The 27,619-nt window shown below is 39.5% G+C and overlaps 1 protein-coding gene across 1 annotated transcript; it reads left to right on the forward strand.

Moving 5' to 3' along the window:
- Positions 1 to 372: 372 nt before the first annotated feature.
- Positions 373 to 12,468, forward strand: LOC121387320 (zinc transporter ZIP4-like). The gene is made up of 8 exons (XM_041518341.1): positions 373 to 585; positions 1,847 to 2,016; positions 2,626 to 2,796; positions 5,474 to 5,572; positions 6,473 to 6,602; positions 7,920 to 8,072; positions 9,418 to 9,605; positions 12,218 to 12,468. The coding sequence occupies exons 1-8, from the start codon at positions 375 to 377 to the stop codon at positions 12,347 to 12,349; spliced, it is 1,254 nt and encodes a 417-aa protein (XP_041374275.1). The 5' UTR covers positions 373 to 374; the 3' UTR covers positions 12,350 to 12,468.
- Positions 12,469 to 27,619: the final 15,151 nt, after the last annotated feature.

Genomic DNA, 27,619 nt, shown 5'->3' on the forward strand with positions numbered 1-27,619 from the left:
TTGGGTGGGGTCTTTGTTCTGTGTCGCGGCCGCCATTGTTGACACTGCGGACGATCGTCGGCTACCTGATTGCTTCCCTGGTTTACTACCTCTTCGCATAGTATGTTGCATCCACGATAATACAGAGGCATACACAAACTGTTTCTGCTTTCTCAATATGTAAATAGCTGACTTACGTTTTAATTTATCATAACAAATGAAGTATTTTGCACCACCGAATTTTTGTTGTCCAAACCGCCATCTTGTCACGTCATCAAGTTGTCTAAACTAATTTTGGTTGCTAGTTTGGTCCTAACTGTACCACAAACTTAAACATTAATTCAAGACGGCTTCTTTTTGTATTTATTTTTCAGCTTGCTAATGCAGCGCAGATTATGAAGGTGTTTTTTCACGAAAGACACCACAACATCTCAGTAAAAGAATTTCACGAAGTGTGCCCCGCCCTTCTGCACCACCTGTTGTTTGCGACATCGCAGTTTGGATCGTCTAGGCCACGCCCATCCGCTTCAAAGCCCACCCCCATCATTGTGACCCCGTCTCATGCCAATCTTACAGCACTGAAACACGCACCCACGAACGCACAAGGTATGACAAACTGTTTTCTCTCGTTCCTTGACATAAATTATTTCCCTCTTGTCTTTCAAAAGAGGAAAGGAAAGAAATGTGTATTCAATGTAGGCGCTTTGCTGGACCTTTAGCAGTAGGGAGTCTAGACTATGGCGACTGACGTTTATAAGGAGGTCGAGTCATAGTCACCAAAACTATTTTGAGAAAAAAAGAAAATTTACTGGAGCAGGGATGGGTTTTGACCTCCGAAACCCCCCTTCTGCATACGCGCCTGCAATTACACCACATGCAATTTTGAACTATAGGGAGGGAGTTAAAAAGAGCCCAGTGGTCAAGTGCTCGTCTAAAGCGTGATCGATTTAGGGTCGATTCACGATGGTGGGCTATTAGTCCGAATCGGAAGTGTAAAGAGTTTGGTTCTTCCTAGTGCCTTACACTAGTAGGCTATATCTCGTTCACAAACCGTGACGACTTTGTCGCTGCAGTTAATAGGTTTGTGTTTAGTGTCATTAATTTCAATCTGTGCTTATTAATGTCCAAGCACGCCCGTCCTAGGTACACACCTTAGCTATCTGGGCTGTCTCTCCAGAAAAGCGTTTAATGTTTATTTACTAATGGTTAATGAGAAAGAAGTCAGATTAGTGTCCTTAAATTACACCTTCCCATTAAAATTCGCTATTGACCCGTTAAAACTCACTCTGGGTTTGAGCAGGTACCTGGATGTGAACACAGGACCTATCGGTTTTAAGACCGATGACTTAACCACTACACCGTCGATGCAGTTAATCATTCTCTTTATCAAACAGGGGAGATAATTACTGACTATGGTACATAAACGGGGTTGGGGGGGGGGGGGGTAATTATGAATAGTATTCGATATATGGGAACGGCTCTTTGACAGATGCTGTTGATCATTCCGTTTTAGTGATCAGTGCATTGTCTTTCAGGATGAGCAGGGGAGATAATTACTGAGCATAGTACACAAAGGGAGGTAATTACGAATAGTCTGTTTTCAATATATTAGAACTACTCAGTCAATGTCAGTGTTGTTGGTCATTCCGTTTTAGTGATCATGATGAACAGGGGAGATAATTACTGATCATAGTACACAAAGGGGGGGGGGGGGGGGTAATCATGAATAGTCATTGTTTTCAGTGTATGCGAACAGCTCTCTGTCAGTGCTGTTGATCATTCCCTTTGTAGTGATCATGATGAGCAGGGGAGATGGCTACTTAGCATCGTACACAAAGGGAGGTAATTGTGCATTGTCTGTTTTCAGTGTATGGGTACGGCTCTCTGTCAGTGCTGCTGATCAGTCTGTGTTCAGTTGTGGGGGCGCTCTTCATCAAGATCAGCAAGGGCGTCAGTCGCCATTACATCATGGCCGGGATGCTTGCCCTGGGAATGGGCAACCTCTGTGGGGACGCTGTGCTGCACCTTCTGCCGGAGGTTGGTGTGAAACTGGCATTCTATCGTAGCGGTCTTTAACAACACCCCAGTACCTTGAGAGGTTATTGTAGAATTGTCAATCATTCTGACGTAGCTGTCTTGTAAAGACACTGTGATGGCTGAATATATTGTAACGGTAACCTACTTTAATATTACGTTAAAACCGCTGCTCTACGAAAACAAAAGTTTGTTTTGTTTAAAGACATCACTGGGAGCACATTGTTTAATTAATTATTCGGTTATTGGATGTCAAACATTTGGTAATTCTGATTCGTAATTATCAGAGGAAACCCGCTACATTTTTTCGAATGCAGTAATGGATCTTTTATATGCACTTTCCACAAATACAGGAAAGCACATACCACTGCCTTTATACAGTTGTGGTGTACTGGTTAGAAGGGGGAAAAAACAATCAGCCGAACGGATCCACCGAGGTAGTTCGATCCTGCGACGCAAGCACCTAAAGCGAGCATTCGACCGACTAAGCTAAATCCCCCCCCCCCCCCCCCCCCCGCTATATGACGTCATGTACATATGTAAAGATATTTCATGTGTCATAACTAGCATAATGAAGGGTAGGGATTATTATAAGACTTTTGTTTGTTATAGATTATCACAGCTGAGAAGATCGGCACGGATAACGAGGAAGATAAAGTGATGTTGCTAGGCAACGCTGACATCCCACGACACTGTATCCGGATGTTGGCCATGTTAGCCAGTATATACGGGTTCTTTGTGCTAGAGCTCGCCATGAGTCTCTATCATGACCACAGTCACGAGGTGAGTCGGCAACTTAGTCATAGTATTGAATTTAGTCATAAGGTTAGTTATGAATTCAGTCATGAGATGAAATTAGTCAAAAGTTCAGTTATGATTTGAACTATAAAGTCAATTATACATTAGTCTTAAAGTCAGTTATCAGACAGTAAATACTCAAAATAAGTGCACAATACGCGTTAATGTTCCCTCTCAAAGAGTATAAAAAAAGACGCACCGATTGGTTTGATCGAGAAGCACGTGACGTGACGATGCACATGCTAAGGGTGTGATTTGAAATTGAACAATTAGTTTGTGTGTACGTTGTGTGCACACTGTGGCAATATTCTTTCTTGTCCGTTATTGGAACACTAAATCATAACCTTGCTGTCATATTCTTTATAACATTGTGTAACTTGTCAACAATGCGACGTCTCCAGTGTTAGGAACGTCTCAAGGCTGTTGACATACTCCAAGTTGGCACCACCCAGCGAATTGTAGGCCGCATACTTAACGTGTCACAATCAGTCATTAGCCGATTGTGGGCCCAGTATGAACAAATCAGAAATGTGGATGATGGTCCCCGTTCAGGGCGGCCAAGGGCCACCATTCCGGTTCAGGACAGCTTCATAAGGACTTACACGTTCAGAAATCGAGGTCAATCAGCCAATCAAATCGCAAAAGAACTCCGTGTTACAACTGGCGTTACAGTGTCTGGTCAGACTATTCGTAACACACTGCATAGAAGTAACATCCACGCATGACAACCCTACGTTACCCCACATTTGACTGCTAGACACTTTGCTGCCAGACGTCAATGGTGTACACATCGTAGACATTGGGCTAACAGACGTTGGGCTCGGGTAATGTTTTAGACGAGTCCAGATTCAACTAAACTTCCATGATTGATGACAGCGTGTCTGGCGACGTCCCAATGAGGAGGATCCGTAATGGTGTTGGGTGACGTCATCATCACTGCCAGAATTCAGCTGCATATTGTTCATGGGAGGGTCACTGGGCAGTACTACCGTGACAACATCCTTGCAATGATCGTTGTGCCCTTCGCACGTCGGGCTGGGCGCCATTTTGTTTTTCAGGACGACAACGCCTGTGCTCACCGGAGTTTACTGGTCATTGTAAATCTGCAACAGCAGAACATCACCACACTACCGTGGCCATCCTTAAGCCCAGACATTTCACCCATTGAGCACATGTGGGACATCATCGGACGACGTCTCCAAGAAGGTCAACGTCAGCCAACCAACTAGGCTGAATTATATGCCGCTCTCCAAGAGGAATGGAACAGGATCCCCCAGAATGTTATTGGACGTTTAATCAAGAGCATGCCACGTCAGATTCGTGCGTGCTTGGCGAACCTCGGGGGTTTTACCCGTTACTAGTGCAAATATTGAAAACGTCAAATTGACCACCCCTGTTGCCTATCTATGTGTCCTCCGGACCGACATCACTATCCTGGCTGTAATCTTTAATGCCAATACCTTGTCACACGAGTGCTTGTGTTTTACAATTAATTAATACTGTAATAAAAATCAATACATCTCTGCTATACTGTGTTATATTTGAATTTCCCCTACGTATTTTGAACATTATATTATGGTCAATAAGCAGTGTCTTGTGACTTCAGTCAGAGATAGAAGTGACAGTAAATACTGATATATTATGGTCAAGAGATAGTGTGTTATGATTTCAGTCAGACATAGAAGTGATAGTAAATACTGATATGTTATAGTCAAGAAGCAGTGTGCTATGATTTCAGTCAGAAATAGAAGTGATAGTAAATACTGATATATTATAGTCAAGAGACAGTGTGTTATGATTTCAGTCAGAGATAGAAGTGACAGTAAATACTGATATATTATAGTCAAGAAGCAGTGTGCTATGATTTCAGTCAGAGATAGAAGTGACAGTAAATACTGATATATTATGGTCAAGAAGCAGTGTGCTATGATTTCAGTCAGAGATAGAAGTGACAGTAAATACTGATATATTATAGTCAAGAGTCAGTGTGCTATGATTTCAGTCAGAGATAGAAGTGACAGTAACTACTGATATATTATAGTCAAGAAGCAGTGTGCTATGATTTCAGTCAGAGATAGAAGTGACAGTAACTACTGATATATTATAGTCAAGATACAGTGTGCTATGATTTCAGTCAGAGATAGAAGTGACAGTAAATACTGATATATTATGGTCAAGATGCGGTGTGCTATGATTTCAGTCTGAGATAGAAGTGACAGTAAATACTGATATATTATGGTCAAGAAGCAGTGTGCTATGATTTCAGTCAGAGATAGAAGTGACAGTAAATACTGACATATTATAGTCAAGAGTCAGTGTGCTATGATTTCAGTCAGAGATAGAAGTGACAGTAAATACTGATATATTATGGTCAAGATGCGGTGTGCTATGATTTCAGTCAGAGATAGAAGTGACAGTAAATACTGATATATTATAGTCAAGAAGCAGTGTACTATGATTTCAGTCAGAGATAGAAGTGACAGTAAATACTGATATATTATAGTCAAGAAGCAGTGTGCTATGATTTCAGTCAGAGATAGAAGTGACAGTAAATACTGATATATTATGGTCAAGACGCAGTGTGCTATGATTTCAGTCTGAGATAGAAGTGACAGTAAATACTGATATATTATAGTCAAGATGCGGTGTGCTATGATTTCAGTCAGAGATTGAAGTGACAGTGGACTCCTCCAAGTCGAAGTCCAACGTGTCTAGGATCACTTTAGTGAAGTTCAACAACACTGCGTCTTCAGGATCACTGGTGAGTGTCGCAGGAAGAAAACTAAATTTTAAATTTCAAACATACGATGGAAGGAAGGAAGGAAATGGTTTATTTAACGACGCACTCAACACATTTTATTTACGGTTATATGGCGTCGGACATATGGTTAAGGACCACACATATATTGAGAGAGGAAACCCGCTGTCGACGCTTCATGGGCTATTATTTTCGATTAGCAACAAGGAATCTTATATATGCACCTTATATATGACAGGATAGCACATACCACGGCCTTTGATGTACTAGTCGTGATGCACTGGCTGGAGCGAGAACATACGATGGTGTACGAAGCTATTGTGTCTAGTTCTATGAACGTTTTTACTGTCTCTCGTATAACCATATGTTGACTTATTAAAGTTGCTGTTTTAAGCCGCTAAGACTAGTTTATTTACTGTTATGGTAGCTTATTATTTCCCTTATTTTATCAATTTTGGCACACCCACCATTTTTTTTTTTTATCGTCCTATAAGTGGTAGTACATAATAAAAACTGTTTTGCGAAACGAAAATTGTACGTACCTGTAAAACTTTTCGTTTCATTTCAACTTATTTTCGTGCACGCTGTCTTGGGCACACACCTCGGCTATCTGGGCTGTCTGTCCAGGACAGTGGGTTAGTTGTTAATTGTTTGTTGTTAATGAGAGAAAAGAGGGTATAGTGGCCTTACACCTACCCATTGAGTCGTTAAAACTCACCCAGGGTGGGAGCCGGTACTGGGCTGAGAACCCTGTACCTACCATCCTTATGATCGATGGTTTAACCACGATATCACTAAGATCGATGGCGTTCATAAAGCAAATTTTAACAACCAGCCAGACTTGCCATTCTGTTATTTAATATATCAAGGCTGATTATGGCAAATACTATTATCTTTGCGCAGTCTACTATTTACGAAGACGGACTTGAAACGCCGTCTACCAGCTCTTCACAACCTGGTGTGATGGACATAGAGCACGAGGTGGACAATCCCATGAAAACAGTGAAGAAAACCAGCAGTTTGTCTGTTAAAGGTGTGTTTTTAAGTGACTATCAAGCTAATCAGAAATCTGTTTTCTAAACAACTTATAAAAATACGGCCAAATTGACAAAGCCTCTTTCAGGCACGGCGGAAGCAAGTAGACACTGGGGGTGGGGGATGGGGGACTGACTAAGATCGAGGGCGCAAAGCAAAATTTCTAGGGGGCTCTGGGGTAAGTTTCCCCCGTAAATATTTGAAAACTAAATGTCCTGGAATGCAATTTACTGCATTCTACATGTAATATTCATCTCTGCCGTAAGATTTACTAACAGTAACTATAGATAACTACATGCATTTACAATGCTTAAACACCCTTGTTAAGGGGGGGGGGGGGGGGGGAACAGGCTTCGTAAATTCGGCCCTTACTGTTTCAAATGATTGTTTCACTATGCTTATGTTATTTGATGTGAGATTTTTGTGAAAGTATTTTTTAAAGATAGTCGATAAGATGATGGAAAGAAATGTTTTATTTAACGACGCACTCAACACATTTTATTTACGGTTATATGGCGTCAGACATATGGTTAAGGACCACACAGATTTTGAGAGGAAACCCGCTGTCGCCATTACATGGGCTACTCTTCCGATTGGCAGCAAGGGATCTTTTATTTGCACTTCCCACAGGCAGGATAGCACAAACCAAGGCCTTTGTTGAACCAGTTATGGATCACTGGTCGGTGCAAGTGGTTTACACCTACCCATTGAGCTTTGCGGAGCACTCACTCAGGGTTTGGAGTCGGTATCTGGATTAAAAATCCCATGCCTCGACTGGGATCCGAACCCAGTACCTACCAGCCTGTAGACCGATGGCCTGCCACGACGCCACCGAGGCCGGTCGATAAGATGACGTCCAACGTAAAACCTTACTTTCACGTTTTTATTCATTTTTTTTTATTTTTTTTAATCTGTAGACAGTTAGCCACGCGACTGAAGTTCTGGGGCTTAATTCACAAAGCTCGCTAAAACTAGCTTAAGAATCATCGCTTTGTCCTTGCAAAGTTGCAGAAGTTTTGTGAATTAGGCCCCTGGTTACGCCAAATATGCTTATTAAAATCTAGGCAAGATATGCTCATTCACTCGCGAACACCTGATATCACCATTGGGTGGAGAGAGTGTTTTTCAGTGATTCATAATGCATGCAATTACGACTTTATCAAAACATCCTTTTAGTTACGCATTGTACAGATGTGTGGCCGTGGTCACGATAAATACTCCTTGAGATATAGAACGCTATAGTGCTCGTTGGAGTTTAGAGCGTGCTTGGGTGTTAAATATATTCCTAATATTACATTCCTTTCTTTTATATTAGTTCCCAGATCGGTGGCCTGGATGATAATAGTCGGCGACTCGGTGCACAATTTTGCCGATGGGTTGGCGATCGGCGCGGCGTTTTCCCTCAGCGTCACTACGGGCGTATCGACGTCAATCGCCGTTATATGTCACGAGCTGCCGCACGAGTTAGGTGAGACTGCTAGAGGTTGCTGCAAAACAAATCATTTTCTTCTGGTAATAATGTTAATGTTACACCTACCTTTTTTCCTCACTTTTGCTACTTTTGTCCCCCATATACGAGTGTCCATGATAGATGAGCGATTTTTAAACTTATTTAGGAAAATAGACCACAAATCTTCGTACATTCAGAATATATAATATTTGCTGTGCTTTTTTTTTTCCCCCTGGGTTTTGTTGTTTTTTGGGTGGTGTGTGTTTGTTTTTTGTTGTATTTCTTTTGGGTGGGGAAGAAGGCGGGTTTCGGGGAAAGTGTTGTTTGGTAGTCCTACGTTGCCATCACACACTGATGCTGCTTTCTGTACAAGGATTAACCACTGGGCTCCAACCCAGAACGAGCTTTTACGGCGCAATCAGTAGGTGTAATGCTAGGATCAAGCTGTCAATTGACTGCAGAAAGTTGACCAACTCGACGTTGCGTTGTTGCGTTGTAATTTCACCAACTCCCGACTTACTGAGTGCGCTCAGAGTAACAACTAATGGGTTATACAACGAGAATCGAGTTGTAAGAGCGCTCAAGCTAGCAACTGGACAGTCATAGAAGTCGTGGCAGCAGAAAGTTTGCCAACCTTCTGCTGGCAGTTGGTAGTATGAGCCTAGGATAAGGCCACTACTTCAACGTGTCTGTCATTAACTATTAACTATCCATTAATCTCACTATCCTGGACAAACAGTCCAGATAGCTGAGGTGCATGTACCAAGGAAGGCGTGCTTGAACATTAAATGAATGTTAATAAAGCAATACCTACCTTGTTCTCACCAAAGTATGCTTTCCATATACAAGGCCGTAGCTAGGAACTTTTTATATATTTATTTGTTTATTTATTTATATTTATTTATATTTATTTTTATTTTAATTTTTTATATATTTTATTTTATTTTATTAATTTATTTATTTATTTATTTATTTTCTTTCTTTCTTTCTTTCTTTCTTTCTTTCTTTCTTTCTTTCTTTCATTTATTTATTTATTTATTTTATTTGGGGGGAGGGGGGGTCAGATGAATTCTTGGAACGAACGAGCATGGAAGGTGCAAGATACTAGGGTGGGTGGGTGAAATTTTGAAATCTAAAGGCTCTGAAATACCATTTTGCAGCCATTTCAGGGAGGTTACATACTTAGAACGTCAGTATCAATAACCAGTAAAACAAAAAAACAAAAAACAAAAAAAACAAAATGGGGGGAGGAGGTGGGCAACTGCCCCCCCCCCCCCTCCTCGCTAGCTACAGCCCTGATATACGAATGACCACTGAATACGAGAATAAAGTGAAATCAAATATGGTTGTTTTTTTCCCCCAGGTGATTTCGCAGTCCTGATATCCACGGGCATGTCAGTGAAGAGGGCACTGTGGCTCAACTTCGTGTCCAGTCTGACCGCCTTCGTGGGCCTGTACATCGGGATATCGGCGGGGGCCCAGGACACTGCCAGACACTGGATCTTCTCCGTGGGCGCCGGCATGTTCATATATGTCGCTCTAGCGGATCTCGTAAGATATTTGTATCCAGAGGCGGATCTAAGGGGACCCCCCCCCCCCCCAATTTTGCAACAGTTATAATTTTATTATATATTCATTTTCATTTTTAACGACCCCGCCTCCAAACCTCCCCCCATAGTTCCTTTGGCATTTCGCCTCATATCATTGGCGACCCCCTAAATGGATTTTCTGGATCAGTCACTAGTATCTATCCTATAACTTACCGATAATATCCATGTCATAAACCCATTTGATATTTACCATTATTAATTCGGTTGATAATGTTTTGCTGTCAATGGGTCATTTGTTTACAGCCAACAAGTCTTGTATACCTGAGCGTAACGTTTCGATGAAATTTAGTTGAAATTCGTGACGTAATCCTACATTTATGCTAATCGCAATGACCAGTGAGGTGACTTCATAACTTTTATTTACTAAATATATAATATAATTTAATTTTAGACGTTTTATAGGAAAAATAGAATTCGCTACTCGTGTTTTTTAATATGTAAAATTTCAATTTAACCTACTTATTCCTTTATCTATAATATACTACACAAGTCCGTTTCAACAGTTTCTAATCGTTCTGACTGCTACTTCTCGTTTGATTAGTACTGGCGACAGCATTCTTTGTACTTACTGATTTCACACTTCTCAAGGATCTTTTTGCACCCAGGTCCAGCCGTCTACTGTACACACACTGTGCTAAATATTGCGAACAAAGTTGAATTCCATAAATACAACAGTAATGGAAGCCGCCATCTTTTACAATTAACATAGAAGCGGCTATATACATGGTCGTATTTAGGGAGAAATCCAGTGTAAGGTCATCGCACACTATCTAATCTTTCCTTTGGCAACACGGGTTACATCTAGAATCACGGGTTACATCTAGAATCAAGGGTTACATTTAGAATCACGGGTTACATCGAGTTACATGCCATATACAAATGACTATAGAAGACTTGGTAAATGCCTACATATGTCACTCGAGAAGACTTCAAGACTTGGTAGCTATTTATGTATGTCAGTCCAGCACACTTGGTAAATATGCGTGTGTGTTAGTTAATCTATTAAGCTTATAGTAATTGTCCGTTTATGGCATTATATATATAAAAAAATATTTATAAATGTCTATGTGTGTCTTTGTAATTGTGTATGTCTGTATACATGTTACACTAGAAAACTTCGTAAATGGTGATCTACGTCACCATAGAAGACTTGGTAATGATCTATGCTTGGTAAATGTATATTTATGTTACTCTAGTAGACATGATAAATGTCTGTATATGTTGTTTTAACACACTTGGTAAATATACTGATCGAAAGAAATAAAGTATCACAAAGATAGCAACAAGACATAATGACTGCATCAAAAATCAGTTCATATTGTCAGAAATTGACTGGGAACATATAGGCAGCACATTCAACACTACAGACATTCAATCCCACATTACAACAATCTAATTAAAATTAGCTCCACTATTACATGTGGATCTAACACCAGCCAGTTGGAGCTCATGTCCACCAATCAAAACCTTACTTGCAGAATCCTGCCAGTGATTTAAAAATAATTTGAAAACATTCCGAATTATCCTGAGGGTATACGACATGTTTCGTGTGAATTACGAATGCCTTAAAACATGTTTTATTTTATAAAATAAATAATTTGTAATGTAAAACTGAAGACTGATTTAGTTGTTTTTAATTTTATAAATAAATAAATAATGTTTAATGTAAAATTGAAGACTGATAACCCACCCCGTACGTATTGGTATGGTTCGCTGTACTGCGGCCACTAATATAGACTCGCCCGATATTTTTAGAATTTGTATGCTCCCAAATAACGTTATAAAAGGCGAAGTGTGATTGGTCAATATTTAAATTATTATTTACAGACGAAATGTTACCTGGACATTGGGGACTACGCAGTGTTGTTATTTTTAAATCACTGGCAGGATTCTGCAAGTAAGGTTTTGATTGGTGGACATGAGCTCCAACTGGCTGGTGTTAGATCCACATGTAATAGTGGAGCTAATTTTAATTAGATTGACATTACAACTAGGTATGAAATACAGACCTTACTACGCTAGTAGTGGATTCAATTTGGTCTACAATAAGATGTGTTCCCTTATTTCTTTCCATCAGTATATCTATGTACGTTACTCTAGCATACTTGGTAAATACCTATATATGTTACTCTAGTAGACATGGTAAATGTCTATCTATGTTGTTCTAACACACTTGGTAAATATATATATATATATGTATGTTACTCTAGCAGACTTGGTAAATATCTATGTATGTTGCTCTAGTAGACATGGTAGATGTCTATGTATGTTGTTCTAACACACTTGGTAAATATATATGTATGTTACTCTAGCAGACTTGGTAAATGTCTATGTATGTTGCTCTAGTAGACATGGTAGATGTCTATGTATGTTGTTCTAACAAACTTGGTAAATATATATGTATGTTACTCTAGCAGACTTGGTAAATATCTATGTATGTTGCTCTAGTAGACATGGTAAATGTCTATAATATATGTTGTTCTAACAAACTTGGTATGATGTTTACATGTACATGTACGTCAAATTACAATATGTATGTCATTCTGATTACAGATACCAGAACTTCTACGATACTTTAAGCGTTTTCAAAACTGGGCCATGTTTTTGGTACAAAACGTCGGCATTCTTGCTGGGTACGCCATTATGCTGATCATAGCTATCTACGAGGATGAGATCAACATTTGACGATAAGAGACTGACCCAGCGTTATTCCTACAGATCCAGAATCGCTATCTACGAGAACGCAATCAACCTTTGATGATAAAAAAAAACGGACTTATTTATTGGTTGATGTCAGAGTCCAGTAGGGGTGGAAGCAGAGTCATAGGAATACGTGCTCCCATTTGTGTGCGTATGTTGGGGTGGGGTGGGGGTAGCCCGAGTACTCTGACTGTAAGAGAGCTAGACGGATCGTCCAAATGTCCGTCTAGCTCTCTTACAGTTAGAGTACTCGGGCTTTGACGGTGTGAAAATTGTGAAAAACGTTCGAATCTGGATAACAACGATTATTCATTTTACCAATACAATCAATCAAGCTGACTCGTGCTTTCATTCACTGAAGGTTCAAACACGACTGTCTTCGACACATTCTGCGAGATTCTCCGGTGGACGGCTATGGAACAGGGGTGGGAATTCTCCGGTGGACGGCTATGGAACAGGGGTGGGAATTCCCCTCGTATCATTTGTTTTCCTCTCACGGAACATTGCATTTCCTCGCATTTTAATCGTCCTTTCCTCCAAAATGTGTCAGATGGCACAGATTTTAACCTAGGATTTCAAGAATTTCCGGGACCCCTCTAGATTTCCTCTTTTTTTACAGTTCACCAATTCCCACCCCTAATGGGCACACTCACGGGGATCGATCCCATACCGACCGCGCGTCAAGCGAGCGCTTTACCACTAGGCTACGTCCCGCCCTCACACGCATGGTGTAACTGTATACATTTTCAATACTTAAATACCAGTGTTTTAGAAAAACCGCTACGTAAACTCGGGGGCGAGACGTAGCCCAGTGGTACAGCGCTCGCTCGATGCGCGGTCGGTGTGGGAGGGATCCCCGTTGGTGGGCCCATTGGGCTATTTCTCGTTCCAGCCAGTGCACCAAGACTGGTATATCAAAGGTCGTGGTATGTACTACCTTGTCTGTGGGATGGTGCATATAAAAGATACCTTGCTGCTAATCGAAAGGAGTAGCCCATGAAGTGGAGACAGCGGGTTTCCTCTCTCAATATCTGTGTGGTCCTCAACCATATGTCTGACGCCATATAACCGTAAATACAATGTGTTGAGTGCGTCGTTAAATAAAGCATTGCCTTCCTTACTTATATTTGGATTATAACCAATATTGTGAGTAGAAGGATGGAAACAAATGGTAAAAAGATTTCAAGCCAGTTCATTTTGCCCGAACTTGTCAGAATGCGAAGATTTGCTTCATAATTGGGGGTGGAAATATTTTGTCTCACACGCATGGTGTAACTGCATACATTTTCAATACCGGTGGTTTAGAAAAACCGCTGCGTAAATTCGATCCATAATGTTGATCTCAGTTTTCAGCAGTATTTTGTTTGAAAATACAGGCCTCGATGGCGCAGTGGTTAAGCCATCGTACTACAGGCTGGTAGGTACATGGTTCGCAGCCCGGTACCGGCTCCAACCAAGAGCGAGTTCTTACGGTCTTGTTGGGTAGGTGTAAGGCCAATATGCCCTCTTCTCTTTCACTAACGAACTAACAACTAACCCACTGTCCTGGACAGACAGCCCAGATAGCTGAGGTGTGTTCCCAGGACAGCGTGCTTTAACCATAATTGGATATAAGCACGAAAATAAGTTGAAATGAAATGTTTGGAAATGGATGTGGTAGGCTGCTATGTCGTTTGTTTAATGTCATATTTGAAAGTGGAAACTTTCCACATAGCTGGTCAGAAGGTATAATTATTCCATTGTATAAAAAAGGAGATATTAATAACCCGAATATTTATAGAGGTATAACACTGATCAGTTGTCTTGAGATAATCTTTAACTCAGTTTTAAATAATAGACTTATTAATTGGTCAGCTGAAAATAATATTGTGACAGGTGCACAGTTTGGTTCTAAACCTGGTTATGGTACAACTGATGCTATATGTGTTCTTCATTATCTGATTTCGAAAGCGTTAGGAAGTAAGAAGAAGCTGTATTGTTGTTTTGTTGATTACAGGAAAGCCTTTGACAGTATAAATAGATATAAGCTGTTATTTAAATTAGCCCGAAACGGTATCACAGGAAAAATTCATACCATTATTAAATCTATGTATGAGGTCTTAACAACGTGTGTAAAATTCAAATCTGGATTTTGTGACCTTTTCAGTAGTAATACAGGACTTATGCAAGGCAAAGCCTTGTCACCATTCTTGTTTTCATTGTATGTAAATGATTTTGAGAACGAGTTAATTAAAGGCTCTAGTGAGCCGATGTATATACAATATATTTCACTCTTTGTTTTAATGTACGCAGACGATACTGTGCTGCTGTCAGAATCTGTTGATGGTCTGCAGAAGATATTAGATTCGTTATATACTTATAGTACTAAATGGAATATTGATGTCAATATAGAAGAAAAAAAATTGTTGTATTCAGAAACAGAGAGGAAATTACTACTAAAGACAAATGGACTTACAATGACAATATAATCCAAGTGGTTGATAGTTTTAATTCTCTTGGATTAACGTTAAATTACAATGGTAAATTTACAAAAACACAAAAATTATCTGCTTTACAAGGCAGAAAAACCATGGGTCATATCCTCAGACTATTTAATAATCTATCACTTAATAAGGAAACACAGCTACCTGTTTTTGATACTTATATATACTACTCAAAAGAATTTAAGGGTAAAAAATGTATAACCAAATATGTTTCAGAGTGTATTAGATTGATGATGTAAACTACACCAAAATTTGTATTTATTGTTCCATATTTACAAAAAAACACAAATAAACGTCACTGTATACAAGAAAGTCACATGACATGCTGTCAAAGTTGAAGCTTGTCAAACATGGATTTTACACATTAGAACATTCGTTTAATAGTGTGTGAATCCACCCCTGGCGCGAATACACTCGACACTTCGTTGCCTCATGCTGTTGATCAGACGTCTGAAGAACTCTTGGGGAATGGCCTGCCACTCTGCCATAAGAAGTTGACCCAGATCATGAAGGTTGGCCGGAGGGGCATGGTTATCCCGAACTCTCCTGCCTAATTCGTCCCAGGCCTTCTCTATTGGGGCCAAGTCAGGCGAATATGCTGGCCAATCCATCCTGGCGATACCTTGTTGTCTGAGAAAGTCCGTTACCACCCTGGCGCGGTGGGGTCTGGCATTGTCATCCTGCAGAACTGCCCCGCCGCCAATCTGCTGAAGGCCTGGGAGAACCAACGGCCGGATAATCTCATTCAGATAGCGGATTCCATTCAGATTGCCATCCACCACATAGAGGGGGGTCCTGTGGTGGATAGAGATGCCGCCCCACACCATGACGCTGCCACCACCGAACCGGTGACGTTGTCTAACGTTAACGTCAGCGAAGCGCTCCCCAGGACGTCTGTAGACACGAACCCGACCGTCGTTGAACTGGAGACTAAACCTGGACTCATCAGTGAACATCACTCGACCCCACTGAACACGTTGCCACCGCAGATGAAGCGTGCACCAGTGACGTCTGGCCGTTCTGTGACGTGGTAGGAGTAGTGGTCGAACAGCCTGGCGACGGCAGTGTAGATTATTGGCTCGCAGACGATTGCGTATGGTTTGATCAAACACTCGAGTTCCAGTCGCAGTCCGCAGATTGTCACATAATCGGCGTGCAGTGGTTGTGCGTTGACGTAGAGCCATATTGTAGCGGTCCTCTCTATGTGTAGTGCTTCGGGGTCTTCCCGAACGTGAACGTGAACGTGGACGATTTCGAACAGAATTCGTTGCTTGGTACCGTTGCCACAGTCGGCCAACGACACTCTGACTGACACCAAGTCTCAGAGCAACATTTCTTTGCGTATTGCCATCCTGAAGCCAAGCAATAGCCCTTCCTCGATCTTCGATAGTCAGTTGAAGTCGTACCATTGTCGAATTTGGAGTGTGCACCGTACACGAACGCAAGCTCCAATTATACGGAAATTCAGCATTGGGAACATGGAATACACGTGCAAAGCGTGCAAATGAAGCGCTTTGTGAAAAAGCAAGTTATGGGCACTTAGCAGACCGTTCGCTTTAGCCCTAATTTACGTGCAAATGTAAGCATGTTTTCGCTATTAGAACTAGTCGACAGTGTCAATGACAGTGGATTTTAATTCATTTATGGGTTGCTTAGACCCACTTTCGTCAAAATGGAACAATACCATGCGTGACATTATGGTCTAGCTAATATAATTGATATTCAGAAAATAATGTCGAAAATATCGTCTGACCCTTAAATTCTTTTGAGTAGTATATATCTAGTGTGTTAAATTATGGTTATGAAGTATAGAGTTTTGACCCAGTTCATGATGTAGAAAACGTTCATGTGAATTTTTGTAAAATAATATTGAATGTGAAAAAAGATACAATGAATGCAGCTGTGTTAACAGAATTAGGAAGATTGCCTCTACATGTAGTACGTAAAGTAAGAATTGTTAAATATTGGTTGAAGCTTTTAGAAACGAATAATTGTATCTTGAAATCAATACATGATGATATGTTAGAAAGTCAGGAATCTTTTAACTGGCTACACCATGTAAAACATTTGTTATTTTCTTTAGGATTTGGAGATGTATGGTTTAATTAGCAAGTTGATAATCATGTAATATTTATAAAAAGAGTTAACATGCGCCTGTCAGATCACTCTATTCAAGAAATAGACAAATTGTTAGACAATTCATCAAAATGTAATATTTTAAGGCATTAACAAATACTTTTTGTTTACAATATTATCTGAGAATATCATTACCTATTTGTTAGTCATCGCTTATCAGAAAATTTCGTGTTTCATCGCACCAATTACTCATTGAACAAGGAAGGTATTGTGGAACTGAACGATCACAGAGAAAATGTCGTATGATTAATCGGGATAACATTGAAGATGAATTTCATTTTATTTTAGTATGTCCATTGTATTTGCATATTCGCATATTGTACGTAAAAAAATACTACTGATTAAGACCGTCTGTTTTTAAATTCATACAATTACGGTCTCTTCAGAATAGAAAACGACTTTGTAACCTTGGAAAATATTTAAAATATGCATTGCATTTAAGATCGCAACATGTATAACTGTCCATCCTCCAAATACACATCCACTTGTTTATGTTTATGCTGATGATTATTTATATACGACTTATAATATTGTACATAATTATATGCTTATGAGCCACACGGCTTAAGTAAATAAACTACTACTACTACCTAGTGTCGGTTTTCCAAACCCTCGTTATTTGGGCTGAACCATGATACCCACAATAGTATTGTTCTTTGTGGTTTTTGCATCTTTGGAAAGAATGAATGAATGAATGAATGTTTAACGACACCCCACCCCAGTGTCACACTATGGTAATTTTAACAAATAAGGTGATGATCAACATCAATATATAAATTCAAGATTTAAATAAAAACAGTGTAAAGAACTGGCAAAAATACAAATATCACAGATAGATACGGACTAAAAATTTCAATTTGTGCTGTATTGGCCATTCTCAAAGAGAATGTTACACCCCTGCACCACGGTGAGGTTACAGCACGCGCAGGGGCTTTGGAAGGTGTTGACTGATAATCCGAGGAGTGCAAACTTGATACCCATGATCATTTTGAAATATTCAAGATGGCTGCCAGAATAGAGACCTCCGATACTTCATGATAAATGAAGAAACTGTTCATATCTATAATATTGTTGTATGGGTCGAGGAATTTAGCCCATGGCGGGACGAGTGGTGGGAAATGCGTTACGTAACGCTGTTAATACACACACACCCATATCAGGCCTCAGACCACAATTAATTTCGCTATATGTTTCTATATAGCCTTAGTGGCTATAACATTTTTATTAATATCAGCAGGCCCGTGAAGTTTTGTATGTACCTTTGCCTGCATGGGGGACACATACCCTGAAAAGGACAACCCCTGTTGTCCAGCTCTTTCTCCCAGCATATTGGTTTAAACAGACACACCCTCTAAACCAGGCCGGAGTACACCCATTTTACACAAAAAGCACTACTTTTGCATGGGCCGGAATTACCACAAACAAGTCTTCAATGTCAACAAGTTACACATGTTTACAAACTACATGCTATCCCCTGTCACTTCAGTCAAACAGTTGCCACTTCATAGCTGTCTGCCATGAAATAATCACAGTCAAACAGCAGACTACTTGCGCGGTGAAACTTCCGGATTTTCCAAATGGGAAGATAACTGTAATCTGAGAGCCATATAACGCCACGGGCCCCACCCCTTCAAGCGTTCTGTAATATTTGAATGACCCATACATGTTAACATTACCAAACTAGCCATCCGCGTCCTACTAACCTGCACCTGCATGTGTTAATGTCATTCTAGTGATCTATATAAATAGATGTAACTTAACTGGTGTAGTTAAGGCTGGTAGATATAGAGTTCGCATATAAAAGATGTAACTACACGGACTTCTCTCTCAACCCACTGGTGTAGGGATTAAGGCTGGTTGATATGGGTTCGCATCCTGGAACCAGCTGCTCCTATACTACTAGAATGACTCAGTGGGTAGGTGTAAGACCACTACACGGACTTCTCTCTCACTAACCCACTGTCCTGGACAGACAGCCCATATAGCTGGGATGTTCACGTAAGGCTGGTTGATACTGGGTTCGCATCCTGGAACCAGCTGCTATACTACTAGAATGACTCAGTGGGTAGGTGTAAGACCACTACACGGACTTCTCTCTCACTAACCCACTGTCCTGGACAGACAGCCCATATAGCTGGGATGTTCACGTAAGGCTGGGTTGATACTGGGTTCGCATCCTGGAACCAGCTGCTATACTACTAGAATGACTCAGTGGGTAGGTGTAAGACCACTACACGGACTTCTCTCTCACTAACCCACTGTCCTGGACAGACAGCCCATATAGCTGGGATGTTCACGTAAGGCTGGTTGATACTGGGTTCGCATCCTGGAACCAGCTGCTATACTACTAGAATGACTCAGTGGGTAGGTGTAAGACCACTACACGGACTTCTCTCTCACTAACCCACTGTCCTGGACAGACAGCCCATATAGCTGAGGTGTGGACTTAAGGCTGGTTGATACTGGGTTCGCATCCTGGTACCAGCTCCTAGTGGGTAGAGTAAGAGTTTCTCTCACTAACCCACTGTCCTGGACAGACAGCCCATATAGCTGAGGTGTGGACTTAAGGCTGGTTGATACTGGGTTCGCATCCTGGTACCAGCTCCTACTAGAGTGAGTTTAATTATACAATGGGTAGGTGTAAGGCCACTACACTGACATCTCTCTCACCAAGCACTAACCCACTATGCTGAACAGACAGCCCACATACCTGATGTGTGTGCCCAGTTTAATTTCGCAATGGTTAGGTGTAAGACCACTACACTGACTGTCCTAGACAGACAGCCCAAATAGCTGAGATGAAAGAAAGACAGACTTAACTTAGTTTGTTTTTTAACGACACTACTAGAGTGAGTTTAATGACTCAATGGGTAGGTGTAAGACCACTACACGGACTTCTCTCTCACTAACCCACTGTCCTAGACAGACAGCCCATATAGCTGGGATGTTCACGTAAGGCTGGTTGATACTGGGTTCGCATCCTGGTACCAGCTCGTATACAACTAGAGGGTGTTTAATGACTCCGTGGGTAGGTGTAAGACCACTACACGGACTTCTCTCTCACTAACCCACTGTCCTAGACAGACAGTCCATATAGCTGGAATGTTCACGTAAGGCTGGTTGATACTGGGTTCGCATCCTGGTACCAGCTGCTATACTACTAGAGTGAGTTTAATGACTCAGTGGGTAGGTGTAAGGCCACAACACTGACGTTTCTCTCACAAACCACTAACCCGCTACCCTGAACAGACAGCCCACATAGCTGATGTGTGTTCCCAGGACACCATGCTTGATACTTAAAAAAGATATAAACACGATAATCACTAGAAATGAATGAATAAGGCAGAATGTTCTACAGTTTATTATGTTAATCAACGATATGATAAGTTAAGATGTATAGAAATTATAGCAAATCAACAATTACCATGATAAATATAATGCAAGTTAGTAAAACTAATCGTGATATGTGATAGAAGATGTATACAGAATAAAACAAGAAATGGAATAGTTTGTGTACAGAGTAGCACACACACATGAAATGGTTTTAAATGGAGATGTAGAAAGCAAGTAAAAAACAATTTCAACAAAACATGCATATAAAACAAACCCATATATATACAATTAGTAAACATCTGTAAAGATGAAATGGTTTTAAATTGATGTACATGTTATTGTTATACCACCAAAATAGAAAGGCACATAAATGACTATAGTCATTTCTGTTCTAAAATGAACCAAAGACGGATGGAATGTCAATGAATAAAATAAACCATATGTACGCTATGTTCTACCCTGTAGCCCTTTAATACTCCATTAATTTGTAAAATGAGCCAACACCAATTTACATCCAGTTGATCTATTATAACTTTAAGTCCAAAAGCTATTAGTGGCAAGGAATCTTTTATATGCACTCTTCCATAGACAGGACAGCACATACCAAAGCATTTGACCAGTTGTGCTGCACTGGTTGGAACGAGCAAAAACCCCAATCAGTTGAATGGATCCACCGAGGTGTTTCGATCCTGTGACGCAAGCACCTCAGACAAACACTCAAATGACTGAGCTAAGTCACACCCCTTAGATGATGATAACGGCCAACTGTGATAAGCAAAGACAACTATTTTGATTTTTTTAAAAATATATAGACAATATAAGTGTTTTTAAAAGGGATGCCAGCCTCGGTGGCGCAGTGGTTAAGCCATCGGACTACAGGCTGGTAGGTACAGGATTCGCAGCCCGGTACCGGCTCCAACCCAGAGTGAGTTCTTAAGGGCTCAATGGGTAGGTGTAAGGCCACTACACCCTCTTCTCTCTCACTAACCAACTAATAACTAACCCACTGTCCTGGACAGACAACCCAGAGAGCTGAGGTGTGTGCCCAGGACAGCGTGCTTGAACCTTAATTGGATATAAGCACAAAAAAAATTGAAATCAATCAAAAGGGATGCTAGTCTTCATGGCAAAATGTTATTTTTAACAATAATAATACATGGAGATTGGGTTCTGGCAGTGTCTCACCCTTACTCGCTTTCAATCAAAAGTTTGTTTTGTTTAACGACACCTCTAGAGCACATTGATTTCTTAGTCATCGGCTAGTGGAGGTCAAACATTTGGTAACTGACAGTCTTAGGAAACCCAGTACATTTTCCCATTAGTACCAAGGGATCATTTATATTCACCATCCCACAGACAGGATAGCACATACCACAGCCTTTGGTATATACCAGTCATGGTGCACTGGCGAGTACGAGAAATAGCCCAATGGGCCCACCAAAGGGGATCGATCTTAGACTGCTTTACCACTGGGCTATATGTCCAGCCCTCATTTTCAATTGATTTAAAAAAAAATAAAAAAATTACACAATTTATTTTTAATTTTATGACCAACTGTACTCCCCTTAACTAATAACCCTAGGAATTAGAGAGTGAAAACAGGACAAACACTGCACATCCAACTCTGAAGATAATGCGCTGACCCCACCCACCCCATTTTAAAGTTGAATTAATTATAATTGTCTTCATCTCACCCTCAGTGGTAAAGCGCTCGCTTGATGCAAGGTCAGAAAAGGATTGATTCCCCATCAGTGGGCCCATTGGTCAAGTTCTCATTCCAGCCAGTGCACCACGACTAGTATATAAAAGGCCGTGGTATGTGCTATCCTGTCTGTGGGATCATGCATATAAAAGATCCCTTGCTACTAATAAAAGAAAAAATGTAGCGGGTTTCCTCTCTATGACTGTCAAAAATGACCATATGTTTGATATCCAATAGCCGATGATTAATAAAACAATGTGCTCTAGTGGTGTCATTAAACAAAACAAACTACTTCTTTTTTTTCATCTTACCTGCTTATACCTTCTGACACATATGATAACTATAAATTACCAGTCCTTTTAGTGACCAACACACTAATGCCTGGCTGAATCAGTTACATAGTCATCATACAACACACACACACCCCCCCCCCCCCCCCCCCCCCCCAAATAATAATAATAATTTAAAAAGCACCAAATTGAAAATTGCTAAGTTAATCACAGGCATTGGAAGATGCCAGCACATGGTAGGTCTAGTAAAATAGTGGACAACGTAATCTTCAGGCTGAAGGTTTGAGGAGGGATGGGCAGTGCCCTATGATTTTCCTCTTTTATAGGTCTGTAGTACATAACCAATGTCTGATATCCAAAGTGAATGCACTACACACGTCAACAAACACATTTCGTATATCCTGTGGCAAACGAAGAGATCACATAATTTTTAATTTGTTCAGATTTGGCCCTCACCTCTTTTTTAAGACTCTACGACAGACTTTCCTGAACTCTACGATAAAATCACATAGAACAAAAATATTACCTACATGTACATGTACAAATTGACAAATTACTGATGTTAATAAAACTTTAAACATTATTAAAAGGTCAAGACATTCTTCTGTGAAATAAAAACTACATGTATTATCTAGAAGTTGACAAATTATTCATGTTAACAAAATATATCTTACAAAGATTAAAAGTCTTACGTGAAATCAAAAATATTACCTGGAACATTAACAAATTACTGATATGAAAAAAAAAGTTAAATAGAAAAATCTCTTAAAAAGATTAATATAGTCTTATGTGAAATAAAAAATATTACCTAGAAAATTAACAAATTACTGATATTAATAAAATATGTCTTATAAAAGTTAAATAGAAAACAGCTCTTTGAAAATTTTGGCACGATACAATTCTGGAAGCGTGTGTAATTTCATTTGGAGGAGAGAAATAATTGATCTCATCAATAAGAAACCATTCCATATAAATATACACGTACATAAGTATCGCAAGATGACAACCACTGGGGGGGTGGGGTGGGGGGTGGATGAGTGTGTTCAATTTATTTAAAAAAAAAAAAATTCAAATGACAGGGGTCAATGCTTTATCAGAGTTGAGGAGAGTGCCACTCAGCCCAATGCTCCTCACCAGTTCTGACGCCCATAATGTAACTCATATTTTACAAAATTAACGTAAATCTATTTTTCACAAACAAAATGCACTAAATAATACAATAAATCATTTGCAATTTTCAATAAAAAATATAATTTCACATAACAGTATAAAATAATTAAGTATAATATAATGTTATTTTGTACAAAAAGGTATATATTTTTAGGCAAAGTATCTACTCCATCAAAATATTTACTACAATATAATGTATAAAAGTTTGCATAATTGTTATAAAACATTTGACAAATGAATTGAGCAACAAAAATATCTTTACATACAGGCAAGATCAATCTGTTTAAAATTAGCTCTACTGGTCTACCAGTAGATCTAACAGCATTGTGTGGACTCCCATGTCCAGGTGACATTTCATCTATAAATAACATTTTAAATATCGACCAATTGTATGTTGCCTTTAATAGCGTTATTCGGGAGCATACAAGTTCTAAAAATATCGGGCGAGACTATTTATGGTCTATTTCAACATTGAAAAAACAGGGAGGAAAGTGCAGTAATAAACTCTGGATTGTATACTAGTATAAACAGATTTTATGGCTATACCATCACGGTTTGTTTTTTTCGTCTTGAAACAAATTTTATATAAAATTTTATATTTCAATTAGTTTCCGGCATACTTCGTAATTCATCCGAATTATTTCGTATACCCTCAGCATAATCCCGAATGTTTTCAAATTCTTTTTCAAATCACTGGCATGATTTTGCAAGTAAGGTTTTGATTGGTCGAATGAAAGGTCAACTGGACATGAGCTCCAATGGGCTGCTGTTAGATCCACATGTAATAGTGGAGCTAATTTTAATTAGATTGAGGCAAGATGTCCATGATCAAGATTTCTTTGCATTATTATAGTTATGGCTAGAGTATCAATATTCTTGGGCTTGGGGTGACTCGTGTTACTTTGATTTGTAGTAGGAACTAGAAAGGTGTGTTGGTGGTGGTGGTGGTGGTGATGATGGTGGTGCTAAAAACACGAAAAGAAAATTTGAGTAGAATATGTTCTAATTGCTACAATTTGTCACAACATGTTGTAGATGTACCTACGAACAATCAAAGTTGCAACCTTTAGGAAAATATGTATAGTTTTGGGATGTGGGCTATGAAATTTATTCTAACAATAAAGTACTGGTACTGTAATATGTTGTAAGAAAAGGGTGATGGTGATATGGCAAACAAAGATATACATGTAACCGGGCAGAGGACATTTTTTTCAGTATCGCGTCGCGATTTGCTACAAAAATTTCAGAGATCGCTACACAATTTTAAAACATTAAACAGTAGTTGCTAATCAATTTTTCAGTTGACTAGAAATATCGCTAATCAAGATTGAGAAAACCAAATGTTCCCTGCGGGCTCAAGTATAATATTGGACACACAATTACACTAATTCAAAATGTCCAAGTAAGCATTATAGAAAACAATTACAGCACACAAACAGACAGGCATCAATTCAGCTAGATACAGGCGGTTGGTTACAAGACTTCCAACCCATTTCACAAACATAATGTGAATTATACTAGTGCTTAAACAAACAAACAAACAATTGAAAAGAAAGCACTGGCCTCGGTGGCACAGTGGTTAAGCCATCGGACTACAGGCTGGTAGGTACAGGGTTCGCAGCTGTACCGGTACTGGCTCCAACGCAGAGCGAGTTCTTAAGAGCTCAATGGATAGGTGTAAGGCCACTACACCCTCTTCTCTCTCACTAACCACTAACCAACTAACAATTAACCCACTCTCCTGGACAGACAGTCCAGATAGCTGAGGTGTATGCCCAGGACAGCATGCTTGAACCTTAATTGGATATAAGCACGAAAATAAGTTGAAATGAAATGAAACGAAAAGGAAGCAATATTTGTTTAACAATATCTCGGCACATTTTAAACTATGATATACATGTATGATACTAATTATGGTTATTTCAACACATGCTGTTACAAGGTATTGGCAGAAGGCACAACAGTATGATCATAGCACTTCAATGACTAAATTAAAAAAATAAACTGTCTGTGAATACAAAACTACAAAGTGTGGGTTAATTCATATGAATGATGGAATGAACACCAATCTGAAACGAAATGAACCCATTCGATTATACAATGTGTTACACAATGAACATGCAATAACAATTGTAGCTGTTACATAATGGACATGCAATAATAAATATTATTTCACATGCTGAATATAAATAATACTTAAAGGCATACTGTCACGGATTTAAGCACCTTATTACTCTAAAAATGGCACGCCCAACAAAAGTTGGTCATATAGTTGTGGTATTCAACACACCACCATCCCAAGTTGTACTTGCATGTAAGGTTTGATCCTATATGAATTGATAAGGAAGCTATGGCCAAGAAAAGGATTTCCTTTAATGTGCAATAATGCATGAAAAGTAGGTCGCAGTGACCTAGTTATGGTACGTGGCACACCGGCATGCCAAGTTGTACTTGCATACAAGGTTTGATGATCCTATATGAAGTTATAAGAACGATATCAGGGTTTCTAGAATTTTATAAAAATCCACTAGCCATGGGATCAGTGATTTTAAAAATGTACTAGCCATGATTAAATATATTCACTAGCCCTACTTAAAATAAATACACCTAAAGAGGGAGACTGAGCTTAAAATTCCTTAGATTAGGGTGGAAAGAAGGGGCAGGATATTCATATTTACAAAATATGTAAATGCTGCATTTGGTAAGGTGTTTTTTTTCCACTAGCCAACGGGCTAGTTATAGTAATTATTTACTAGCCCAACACTGAATATCACTAGCCATGGGAGTGGGGCTACCATAATCTAGAAGCCCCGATATGATATGCTCCAGAAATGAAACGTTTACGGATGTACATACAGATGAACATAAGACCCGTCAAAGACGAGAAATAAAAATCAGTTACAAATGAATAATGCAATGACTCACTGAAAATGTTTTTTGTCTTTATCTTGTACAACACTAAAGAAAAAGTTTCAAAGCTTCTCTATCCTAACCACCCTCCTGTCTTGGACACATTTCCCACATTACTGGCATCGGTGGCGTTGTTGTTAAGCCATCGGCCTACAGGTTGGTAGGTACAGAGTTCGCAGCCCGGTACCGGCTCCAAACCAGAGCAAGTTTTTAAAGGCTCAATGGGTAGGTGTAAGGCCACTACACCCTCTTCTTTCTCACTAACCACCAACCGTCAACTAAACCACGGTCCTGGACAGACAGCCCAGATAGCTGAGGTGTGTGCCCAGGACAGCGTACTTGAACCTTATTTTTTATATAATCACGAAAATAAGATGAAATGAAATGAACATTTCCCAGGGAACTTGTAGGCCATGCCCAAGACAGATGTGCTTGAACCTTCAAAGGATTAAAGCATGTGTTGAATGGTTCATTAATTGATTGCATGAGTATTGCATGTAACAGCTACCAGTGTCTTTTCTGAAGAGTAAACTAAAATCAAAATACCAGTGATAACTAAGATAGTATTAGTATGAACACAGCAGTTTGAGCTGATCACACATGATTTAAAACACACCATCACAATTATATTAAAGGTACTTGTCTCCATTCTATTTCAATACAGTTCAATGAACTTGAAAATTGTTATAGTTTGTGTAGGTTATATATTTTTACACATTCAGTTAGTTTTGGGTCATATGAATTTTTAAAACAACCCTCTTTTTTTTTGGACATGACAATAATTGCACGTATGTTACCATTTAACTTTTCACAAACTGTAGCAAAATTATAATTATTGGTCATATTTTACTAAATTTAATGAGCATTTTTACAATAATAATCTGTATTTTGAGATGTTAGCGCAGTTTATTCTCAGTCCACCAACTTCATGCAAAAAACATTTCTCTCTCACATAAATACCTTGGCCAATAAAACTGACCAAACTGATATTCATGTAAAGTGTTAAGTTTTGTGTCAACAGGATACAGACAAATGTGTCCATCTATACAGGAGCATCCTGCATAATTGTTTTTCATATCACATACATATGTTTCCTCTCCAACACAGTATCACCTTACATGTATGTAACAATGGCATTTTATTAGCTATCTTTTTTTACCTCTCCAATTTTATATCTGCACCAACACAGTATCACCTTATGTAACAATGGCATTTTATGAACTATCTTGTA

The sequence above is a fragment of the Gigantopelta aegis genome, chromosome 13 (assembly GCF_016097555.1).
Source record: "Gigantopelta aegis isolate Gae_Host chromosome 13, Gae_host_genome, whole genome shotgun sequence".
NCBI classification, from domain to species: domain Eukaryota; kingdom Metazoa; phylum Mollusca; class Gastropoda; order Neomphalida; family Peltospiridae; genus Gigantopelta; species Gigantopelta aegis.

Coding starts and splice junctions, on each gene's coding strand:
- LOC121387320 (XM_041518341.1), top strand. CDS start 375: ATGAAGGTGTTTTTTCACGAAAGACACCACAACATCTCAGTAAAAGAA. Junction 2,797..5,473: donor ATCATGACCACAGTCACGAG/GTGAGTCGGCAA, acceptor CTATGATTTCAG/TCAGAGATTGAAGTGACAGT. Junction 6,603..7,919: donor CAGCAGTTTGTCTGTTAAAG/GTGTGTTTTTAA, acceptor CTTTTATATTAG/TTCCCAGATCGGTGGCCTGG.